The sequence below is a fragment of the Electrona antarctica genome (assembly GCF_951216825.1).
Source record: "Electrona antarctica genome assembly, chromosome: 22".
In the NCBI taxonomy this organism is placed as follows: Eukaryota; Metazoa; Chordata; class Actinopteri; order Myctophiformes; family Myctophidae; genus Electrona; species Electrona antarctica.
Window position 1 is genome coordinate 22,352,732 of NC_136805.1, and position 11,893 is coordinate 22,364,624.

Sequence of the window (11,893 nt, forward strand, 5' to 3'; positions counted from 1 at the left end):
ACACCTACAGGCGACAGGTGCGTAGGAGGCGGCCAACCGAGGGTCCGACGTACTGAAGATAGTCTGATGAAGGTTGCATAGACCGAAACGTTGTGTTTTCCATTAATACATTTTTCAACTGCAAAAACTGTGCTGGAGTTTTTTCCTTTTTCAACTCTACATTATGTGAAAATTGACCCTGATGTGTCAATTTGAAAGAGTTGCACGTGCACAAAAGCTACATTTGCATTTGCACATTTTTATATAAAGAGCGCATCATTTATCATGGAAATTAGGTGAAGAGGCTTTTACAAAACATTCACATTCAGACTGTTCACCCAATGAGTTACGCCGGGAAACAAAATGCAATCACCAAGCATAAAATATTTATTAACTCAACAAATAAGACACTGGATGAAATATTATGGCGTGGCTGTTTATTTGGTCCTCAGCTTTTTGCGTCGTCTCTGTTCATCATCGGAGTCTAATGACTCTTCCTTCTTACTGCTGCTCAGATTCTTGACATCGATTTCCCCAAGGAATGGGAGCTGCAACTTTAGCTTAGCTACTGCCCAAGCCCACAGACACAACTCCACCTTGTGGGGTGTCCAGTCATGCTGGCCGTCCACTAAGAAGAGAGAAGACCGATCAAGTTCAGTATTAGTAACAGTAATGCCTTCTATTTTCATAGGTTAGCGCAAAATCACTGAGCGGAAAAATTTTAATAAACTTCTCGATTAATCGAAAACTGTTGACAATAAAAAATAATCGATAGTTGCAGCCCTAATCAGTATACATGTACTGTACCATCTTGTGGTCACACACACACACACACACACACACACACACACACACACACACACACACACACACACACACACACACACACACACACACACACACACACACACACACACACACACACACACACACACACACACACACACACACACACACACAAAAGCAATTGCACTTTCAGTTTATGGAAAACTCTATAATAAGGTGACTTCCCTTCATAAACATAAATCAATTGGTTTGTTGCTGGCCCATTTTGTATCCTTGTAGCACAGAGTACAATATGTGTAGGCTGCACATTTAGCCACCGGCGTCGTAAATCAAGGACTACAATTGCCACGGCAGACGAATGCAGAAGTATTTAAACCCACCCTAATATCCCTGTGGCCGTCTCACCTTTGTTAAGCCTCTCGGTGCGTTGGAGCATTTTGCTGAGGTAGATAGAGTAGTGCTTGGCCGTGTACTGGATGGGCTTCAGTCCAGGCACACTCTCCACAGCCTCATCAGACATGAACGCAGTCTGCTCTGGAGCACCCGCTGCCAGCACAGCTTTAAAAAAAATGGACAGTCAGTCATAGGCCAAGCTAAACTGCATAGGCTATAGAGAGGATGATTCCTGAATGGGAACTTAACAGAGGCCATTCAGTCCCACAGTGTATGCTTTATTCAGTGTACGTAATGACAAACCAATCTCTTATGTCATTAATGTGGTGGCAATTTCTCTGGGCATATTTGTTAATGACCACTCCACTAAAAGCAGATATGCTTCGATGTACGTATACGTACAAAGCCGTCATTACCAATGTTAAAGTATGTACTCTATGCCCTCAGATAGGGCTGTGGAGAAGCCAGTTAATTAAAAAATGAGCCCTAATGAAGACCGAGTGAGGTTGAAACATGTTGGTATAATAAAGGCTGTTCTATTTTTTAACTACGAGTGTCCAGATCTCCCATTTTTTTTATCCGATGTATCCCATCTGATACAACAGCACCTTTTACTATTTTAACTTCACTGACTCATTTGAAAATTTGCTTGTAAATAATCTATTTTCAGTTTTCACTATTTTTATTTTTATTTTTTTACAATCGTTAATTAATTGTAATTGAGGCAAAGGTTTGAAATAATCGTTATATTGATTTTAAGTCATCATATCGCCCATCCTACCCCTCCGACAGAATGTAGTGCTTGTAGAGCTAACCTGAGGCGGTGGCTGGGCCGAGGCCTTTGAGGGAGCTCAGTTCGGTGATGGCAGCCTGCGTGTCTGGCAGTAGACTGAAGGCCTTTCGGGAACATTTCTCCACCGTCTCCTCAGTGTTGGAAGCCACCAGCTGCTGCAGCCGTGGCCGGAACTTCCCCCTCTGCAGCAACATGGGGGCCAGTCAAGGAGAGGATAGTTGACATTATTGAAATCACAATCACTGAGTCCTTTTTACAGCAGATTAAAAAACTAGAGTAGCAGAAAACTTATGCTTTAGTATCATATGCCACTATAACGACTTAAACCCTCTGGACCCGAGTTGGTTTTGTACTTGGACCGATTTTTTGAGGGGTATGCCCAGCTTTCCGTGTTTGTGTAAACAAACATTGAACATAAAATTGAGGACAGAAAAGTGAAAACGCAAATTGTGATTGGCCAGAATGACATTTGTGATGATTTGATTGGCCGACTAGGGAATGTAATGTACACAATATATGATGTATGATGACAAGAGGAGCGCCCCTCACTTCACACGGGTGTGAAGTGTGATTCGTTTTTGCCTGATGTTCCCCCCAGAATATGGATTGATGCTGGGGTTCAAGTGGTCAAGAATATGGGGGAAAGAAAAGGTATTGACTGGATATACTGAACTCACTTGGAATCATTGTGACCGTTTAATTTTTGAGGGGCGATAGCCCCTCCTATGTCCAGCTTTTAGTGTGTGTGTGTAAACACAAACTTTGTCCTAACAAATGGTAAATGGTGCATTTATATAGCACCTTTTTCCAAGGTGCATTACATTCACCCATTCATACACACATTCATACACCGATTGCAGCGGAAGCCAGCACATCGGGAGCAACTTGGGGTCCAGTGTCTTGCCCAAAGACACTTCGACATGTAGACAGGAGGAACCGGGATTCGAACCGCCGACCCACGGATCATTGGACGACCTGCTCTACCTCCTGAGCCACAGTCGCCCCAACACAAACATTTAATGCCATTGACAATGAATGGACAATTTTGAGTGTTTGTGTAAACACAAACATTGCGTAACACAAACATTGAAGACGAAGGTGAGGACGCAAATTCTGATTGGCCGGAATGAGATGATGTATGATGATGTACGATGATAAGAGTGCCCCTCACTTCACACGGGTGTGATTTTTATACAATACTTACGGTGAGTTTCCATTCCATCAGTTTCACAAGCTCTGACAGCGTGACATATTTGTCAGGTCTGCCAATAATGGCTTTTGGTAGCTCCTCTTGATACCTGGGTAAAGATTGAGACAATTATTTTGCCTTTATTCTTGTAAATAGACTGACTGCACACACAATTATTTTTTAGCCCCTTTTCTCCCCAATTTACTAGTCGTCATGCCAATGAATTCCTCCCCACACAAGATTCTGTGTTGTCACTGCTGTTGCATCCACCTGACTCACCTGCCAGTGAGGTGAAGCCACCAGGAGGACGCAGAGCCTTCATCCTACTCCTCACGCTCCCCGCTGACAGGTGCCACCCCAGCCCGCAGGAGTACATGCAATGAAGGACCAATATCACCCTCCCCATGCGGCTTCCTTCTCCCGAATACGGGCCAATTGTGTTCACATAGACGGACGACAAAACCGGATGCACCACAGTGGATTCGAACCCACAACCTCCCTGGTGGAGTGCAGGGACTTTACCACTGCACCACCGAGCACACTCTGCACACTCAATCCTGTGATAATAACAGACCACTAGAAATGAAGGTGAACATGTCAGACTGTAATTACCATTTGTCTAGGCTCAGCAGTCTTCCAGATTTCTTGCTTTTCCCCAGTGACTTGGACTCCACCACCTCCCAGTATTTATCATGTATGCTTCTCCAGAGGGCCGGGTCCTCACAAGCAAACAGGTCTCCCATGGCAGCATATAAGGGGTTAAAGAACTGAAACCATCACCTGTTTAACAATATGAGGGAAATCAGTGACATAAACAATGAGTTCAATGCAGTGATACATATGCAGTTCACATGAAATGATTACTATATTTACCCAGGGTATCTGGGCTAAGCTCAAGAACTTGTTTCCAGCCAGGCCCTGCTCATAGAACATTTCATCGTAGTGGTTCAATGCCTTGTTCAAGGGCACTTCAGCGGTGGTAATTTTAACGTGTCGGACCGCTGATTCGAACTGGCGACTTTCCGGTATCAAGACCGCTCCGCAATCCGTTCGGCCACCGCTGCCACTACATCCCAATGTCTGAATGCTTTCACTTCAAAGTGAATATTGTGGCTGAGTCATGTTTGTTGTTAGCCCGTCTCCGGACCCCCCGGGTTGAGCTCCTTTGGACCCCAACCTAAACTTTAACGTAGGGTCCCGAGAGGGGCTAGTTTGTTGTCTACTTAGACAAACTTAAGAAAACAGTCACGTTGATCCTATGAATCCTGAAACTTCTGACTCCTATAATACAGCCTCAGCATCAAAGTTAACTAGTAAATGAGCATATGAAAAATATCAAATAATAATTTTCACAAGATTAACTGAGGTGCAGTGATAAAATCAGTCACAGATAAAACTGCAATTATATATTTTTTGCGAGAATTGACAACTTACCAAATAGTGAATGGTCTGTTGCATGATGCTTCCTGTGGGATATGGAAATCGCGCGAGAAGTGGCTCCGTTCTTTTGGCAAATCTAGAACTTCCTGCCAGAGAGCTAGCAAATTTAAGACATCCGGTTGCTTTCAGAATAAAAGCGTGGTTAATTAAATAATTATTACATTACATTATTAGTATTGTTATTACATTACAGTTATTGTGAAGACACACATTATGTTTCTGTGTAAAAATAAGTAATTAAATAACGTAAAAAAGTTATCTAAATGGATAAATGCCCAAGTCCATGCACTGGAGTGCCCAAGTCCATTCACTGGAGTGCATGGACTTTATAAAGTGGACACTGGACAAAAATCCCTGCTATGTATCGACTAGTGTGACATACGCACATGTCCGGGGAGACCTCCTCTACAACACCACACTGTCCGCTAAGCAGCAGAGGTGTAAAACAAAAATTGGCACGCCATACAGCGAGGTGAAACATAAGAAAATGTCCCATTTCCATTCCATTTTTGTCAGGTGTCCACTTTAGTTGACTTTAGTCTGGAAACACCTCTGCTGCTTAGCGGACAGTGTGGTGTTGTAGAGGAGGTCTCCACGGACATGTGCGTATGTCACACTAGTCGATACATAGCAGGGATTTTTGTCCAGTGTCCACTTTAGTTGACTTTAGTCTGGAAATGGGACATTTTTTATGTTTCACCTCGCTGTATGGCGTGCCAATTTTTGTTTTACACCTCTGCTGCTTAGCAGACAGTGTGGTGTTGTAGAGGAGGTCTCCCCGGACATGTGCATATGTCACACTAGTCGATACATAGCAGGGATTTTTGTCCAGTGTCCACTTTAGTTGACTTTAGTCTGGAAATGGGACATCTTTTTATGTTTCACCTCGCTGTATGGCGTGCCAATTTTTGTTTTACACCTCTGCTGCTTAGCGGACAGTGTGGTGTTGTAGAGGAGGTCTCCACGGACATGTGCGTATGTCACACTAGTCGATACATAGCAGGGATTTTTGTCCAGTGTCCACTTTAGTTGACTTTAGTCTGGAAATGGGATGTTTTTTGACCTTTCACCTCGCTGTATGGTGTGCCAATACATTTTTTTACACGTCTGCTGCTTAGCGGACAGTGTGGTGTTGTAGAGGAGGTCTCCCCGGACATGTGCGTATGTCACACTAGTCGATACATAGCAGGGATTTTTGTCCAGTGTCCACTTTAGTTGACTTTAGTCTGGAAATGGGACATTTTTTTATAATTCACCTCGCTGTATGGCGTGCCAATTTTTGTTTTACACCTCTGCTGCTTAGCGGACAGTGTGGTGTTGTAGAGGAGGTCTTCACGGACATGTGCGTATGTCACACTAGTCGATACATAGCAGGGATTTTTGTCCAGTGTCCACTTTAGTTGACTTTAGTCTGGAAATGGGACATTTTTTATGTTTCACCTCGCTGTATGGCGTGCCAATTTTTGTTTTACACCTCTGCTGCTTAGCGGACAGTGTGGTGTTGTAGAGGAGGTCTCCCCGGACATGTGCATATGTCACACTAGTCGATACATAGCAGGGATTTTTGTCCAGTGTCCACTTTAGTTGACTTTAGTCTGGAAATGGGACATTTTTTTATGTTTCACCTCGCTGTATGGCGTGCCAATTTTTGTTTTACACCTCTGCTGCTTAGCGGACAGTGTGGTGTTGTAGAGGAGGTCTTCACGGACATGTGCGTATGTCACACTAGTCGATACATAGCAGGGACTTTTGTCCAGTGTCCACTTTAGTTGACTTTAGTCTGGAAATGGGACATCTTTTTATGTTTCACCTCGCTGTATGGCGTGCCAATTTTTGTTTTACACCTCTGCTGCTTAGCGGACAGTGTGGTGTTGTAGAGGAGGTCTCCCCGGACATGTGCATATGTCACACTAGTCGATACATAGCAGGGATTTTTGTCCAGTGTCCACTTTAGTTGACTTTAGTCTGGAAATGGGACATCTTTTTATGTTTCACCTCGCTGTATGGCGTGCCAATTTTTGTTTTACACCTCTGCTGCTTAGCGGACAGTGTGGTGTTGTAGAGGAGGTCTCCCCGGACATGTGCATATGTCACACTAGTCGATACATAGCAGGGATTTTTGTCCAGTGTCCACTTTAGTTGACTTTAGTCTGGAAATGGGACATTTTTTTATGTTTCACCTCGCTGTATGGCGTGCCAATTTTTGTTTTACACCTCTGCTGCTTAGCGGACAGTGTGGTGTTGTAGAGGAGGTCTCCACGGACATGTGCGTATGTCACACTAGTCGATACATAGCAGGGATTTTTGTCCAGTGTCCACTTTAGTTGACTTTAGTCTGGAAATGGGACATCTTTTTATGTTTCACCTCGCTGTATGGCGTGCCAATTTTTGTTTTACACCTCTGCTGCTTAGCGGACAGTGTGGTGTTGTAGAGGAGGTCTCCACGGACATGTGCGTATGTCACACTAGTCGATACATAGCAGGGATTTTTGTCCAGTGTCCACTTTAGTTGACTTTAGTCTGGAAATGGGACATCTTTTTATGTTTCACCTCGCTGTATGGCGTGCCAATTTTTGTTTTACACCTCTGCTGCTTAGCGGACAGTGTGGTGTTGTAGAGGAGGTCTCCCCGGACATGTGCGTATGTCACACTAGTCGATACATAGCAGGGATTTTTGTCCAGTGTCCACTTTAGTTGACTTTAGTCTGGAAATGGGACATCTTTTTATGTTTCACCTCGCTGTATGGCGTGCCAATTTTTGTTTTACACCTCTGCTGCTTAGCGGACAGTGTGGGGTTGTAGAGGAGGTCTCCACGGACATGTGCGTATGTCACACTAGTCGATACATAGCAGGGATTTTTGTCCAGTGTCCACTTTATAAAGTCCATGCACTCCAGTGAATAGCATTTATCCATTTAGATAACTTTTTTACGTTATTTAATTACTTATTTTTACACAGAAACATAATGTGTGTCTTATAGCATCATATAGCATCATTTAAATGCTTCATTTGTAGTTTTAATGTGCAAATTAAACTTTTTTTCAATACTCTAGAGGGTACTCTTATTTTGAAGAGATCGTCCACCGGAAGTCTTATATTTGCTCACTAGATTTGGGCTCCGTTCTTTTGGCAAATCTAGATCTTCCTGCCAGAGAGCTAGCAAATTTAAGACATCCGGTTGCTTTCAGAATAAAAGCGTGGTTAATTAAATAATTATTACATTACATTATTAGTATTGTTATTACATTACAGTTATTGTGAAGACACACATTATGTTTCTGTGTACAAATAAGTAATTAAATAACGTGAAAAAGTTATCTAAATGGATAAATGCCCAAGTCCATGCACTGGAGTGCCCAAGTCCATTCACTGGAGTGCATGGACTTTATAAAGTGGACACTGGACAAAAATCCCTGCTATGTATCGACTAGTGTGACATACGCACATGTCCGGGGAGACCTCCTCTACAACACCACACTGTCCGCTAAGCACCAGAGGTGTAAAAATGTAATTGGCACACCATACAGCGAGGTGAAAGGTCAAAATATCCCATTTCCAGACTAAAGTCAACTAAAGTGGACACTGGACAAAAATCCCTGCTATGTATCGACTAGTGTGACATATGCACATGTCCGGGGAGACCTCCTCTACAACACCACACTGTCCGCTAAGCAGCAGAGGTGTAAAACAAAAATTGGCACGCCATACAGCGAGGTGAAACATAAAAAAATGTCCCATTTCCAGACTAAAGTCAACTAAAGTGGACACTGGACAAAAATCCCTGCTATGTATCGACTAGTGTGACATACGCACATGTCCGTGGAGACCTCCTCTACAACACCACACTGTCCGCTAAGCAGCAGAGGTGTAAAACAAAAATTGGCACGCCATACAGCGAGGTGAAACATAAAAAGATGTCCCATTTCCAGACTAAAGTCAACTAAAGTGGACACTGGACAAAAATCCCTGCTATGTATCGACTAGTGTGACATACGCACATGTCCGGGGAGACCTCCTCTACAACACCACACTGTCCGCTAAGCAGCAGAGGTGTAAAACAAAAATTGGCACGCCATACAGCGAGGTGAAACATAAAAAGATGTCCCATTTCCAGACTAAAGTCAACTAAAGTGGACACTGGACAAAAATCCCTGCTATGTATCGACTAGTGTGACATATGCACATGTCCGGGGAGACCTCCTCTACAACACCACACTGTCTGCTAAGCAGCAGAGGTGTAAAACAAAAATTGGCACGCCATACAGCGAGGTGAAACATAAAAAGATGTCCCATTTCCAGACTAAAGTCAACTAAAGTGGACACTGGACAAAAATCCCTGCTATGTATCGACTAGTGTGACATACGCACATGTCCGTGGAGACCTCCTCTACAACACCACACTGTCCGCTAAGCAGCAGAGGTGTAAAACAAAAATTGGCACGCCATACAGCGAGGTGAAACATAAAAAGATGTCCCATTTCCAGACTAAAGTCAACTAAAGTGGACACTGGACAAAAATCCCTGCTATGTATCGACTAGTGTGACATACGCACATGTCCGGGGAGACCTCCTCTACAACACCACACTGTCCGCTAAGCAGCAGAGGTGTAAAACAAAAATTGGCACGCCATACAGCGAGGTGAAACATAAAAAAATGTCCCATTTCCAGACTAAAGTCAACTAAAGTGGACACTGGACAAAAATCCCTGCTATGTATCGACTAGTGTGACATACGCACATGTCCGTGAAGACCTCCTCTACAACACCACACTGTCCGCTAAGCAGCAGAGGTGTAAAACAAAAATTGGCACGCCATACAGCGAGGTGAAACATAAAAAATGTCCCATTTCCAGACTAAAGTCAACTAAAGTGGACACTGGACAAAAATCCCTGCTATGTATCGACTAGTGTGACATACGCACATGTCCGTGAAGACCTCCTCTACAACACCACACTGTCCGCTAAGCAGCAGAGGTGTAAAACAAAAATTGGCACGCCATACAGCGAGGTGAAACATAAAACAATGTCCCATTTCCAGACTAAAGTCAACTAAAGTGGACACTGGACAAAAATCCCTGCTATGTATCGACTAGTGTGACATACGCACATGTCCGTGAAGACCTCCTCTACAACACCACACTGTCCGCTAAGCAGCAGAGGTGTAAAACAAAAATTGGCACGCCATACAGCGAGGTGAAACATAAAACAATGTCCCATTTCCAGACTAAAGTCAACTAAAGTGGACACTGGACAAAAATCCCTGCTATGTATCGACTAGTGTGACATACGCACATGTCCGTGAAGACCTCCTCTACAACACCACACTGTCCGCTAAGCAGCAGAGGTGTAAAACAAAAAATTGGCACGCCATACAGCGAGGTGAAACATAAAAAAATCTCCCATTTCCAGACTAAAGTCAACTAAAGTGGACACTGGACAAAAATCCCTGCTATGTATCGACTAGTGTGACATACGCACATGTCCGGGGAGACCTCCTCTACAACACCACACTGTCCGCTAAGCACCAGAGGTGTAAAAATGTAATTGGCACACCATACAGCGAGGTGAAAGGTCAAAAAACATCCCATTTCCAGACTAAAGTCAACTAAAGTGGACACTGGACAAAAATCCCTGCTATGTATCGACTAGTGTGACATATGCACATGTCCGGGGAGACCTCCTCTACAACACCACACTGTCCGCTAAGCAGCAGAGGTGTAAAACAAAAATTGGCACGCCATACAGCGAGGTGAAACATAAAAAAAGTCCCATTTCCAGACTAAAGTCAACTAAAGTGGACACTGGACAAAAATCCCTGCTATGTATCGACTAGTGTGACATACGCACATGTCCGTGGAGACCTCCTCTACAACACCACACTGTCCGCTAAGCAGCAGAGGTGTAAAACAAAAATTGGCACGCCATACAGCGAGGTGAAACATAAAAAGATGTCCCATTTCCAGACTAAAGTCAACTAAATGGGACATCTTTTTATGTTTCACCTCGCTGTATGGCGTGCCAATTTTTGTTTTACACCTCTGCTGCTTAGCGGACAGTGTGGTGTTGTAGAGGAGGTCTCCCCGGACATGTGCATATGTCACACTAGTCGATACATAGCAGGGATTTTTGTCCAGTGTCCACTTTAGTTGACTTTAGTCTGGAAATGGGACATTGTTTTATGTTTCACCTCGCTGTATGGCGTGCCAATTTTTGTTTTACACCTCTGCTGCTTAGCGGACAGTGTGGTGTTGTAGAGGAGGTCTCCACGGACATGTGCGTATGTCACACTAGTCGATACATAGCAGGGATTTTTGTCCAGTGTCCACTTTAGTTGACTTTAGTCTGGAAATGGGACATCTTTTTATGTTTCACCTCGCTGTATGGCGTGCCAATTTTTGTTTTACACCTCTGCTGCTTAGCGGACAGTGTGGTGTTGTAGAGGAGGTCTCCACGGACATGTGCGTATGTCACACTAGTCGATACATAGCAGGGATTTTTGTCCAGTGTCCACTTTAGTTGACTTTAGTCTGGAAATGGGACATTGTTTTATGTTTCACCTCGCTGTATGGCGTGCCAATTTTTGTTTTACACCTCTGCTGCTTAGCGGACAGTGTGGTGTTGTAGAGGAGGTCTCCACGGACATGTGCGTATGTCACACTAGTCGATACATAGCAGGGATTTTTGTCCAGTGTCCACTTTAGTTGACTTTAGTCTGGAAATGGGACTTTTTTTATGTTTCACCTCGCTGTATGGCGTGCCAATTTTTGTTTTACACCTCTGCTGCTTAGCGGACAGTGTGGTGTTGTAGAGGAGGTCTCCCCGGACATGTGCGTATGTCACACTAGTCGATACATAGCAGGGATTTTTGTCCAGTGTCCACTTTAGTTGACTTTAGTCTGGAAATGGGACATTTTTTTATGTTTCACCTCGCTGTATGGCGTGCCAATTTTTGTTTTACACCTCTGCTGCTTAGCGGACAGTGTGGTGTTGTAGAGGAGGTCTCCCCGGACATGTGCGTATGTCACACTAGTCGATACATAGCAGGGATTTTTGTCCAGTGTCCACTTTATAAAGTCCATGCACTCCAGTGAATAGCATTTATCCATTTAGATAACTTTTTAATTACTTATTTTTACACAGAAACATAATGTGTGTCTTATAGCATCATATAGCATCATTTAAATGCTTCATTTGTAGTTTTAATGTGCAAATTAAACTTTTTTTCAATACTCTAGAGGGTACTCTTATTTTGAAGAGATCGTCCACCGGAAGTCTTATATTTGCTCACTAGATTTGCCAAAAGAACAGTGCT

The 11,893-nt window shown here is 43.6% G+C and overlaps 1 protein-coding gene across 1 annotated transcript; it reads right to left on the minus strand.

The window, feature by feature from the left end:
* Nucleotides 1-343: 343 nt before the first annotated feature.
* LOC306915986 (uncharacterized protein) lies at nt 344-4,626 on the minus strand. Its single transcript, XM_079493693.1, has 6 exons — nt 4,575-4,626; nt 3,753-3,920; nt 3,156-3,249; nt 1,974-2,133; nt 1,171-1,323; nt 344-607 (listed from the first exon to the last, which is right to left on the minus strand). The coding sequence occupies exons 2-6, from the start codon at nt 3,881-3,883 to the stop codon at nt 417-419; spliced, it is 729 nt and encodes a 242-aa protein (XP_079349819.1). The 5' UTR covers nt 3,884-3,920; nt 4,575-4,626; the 3' UTR covers nt 344-416.
* Between the last annotated feature and the right edge of the window lie 7,267 nt (nt 4,627-11,893).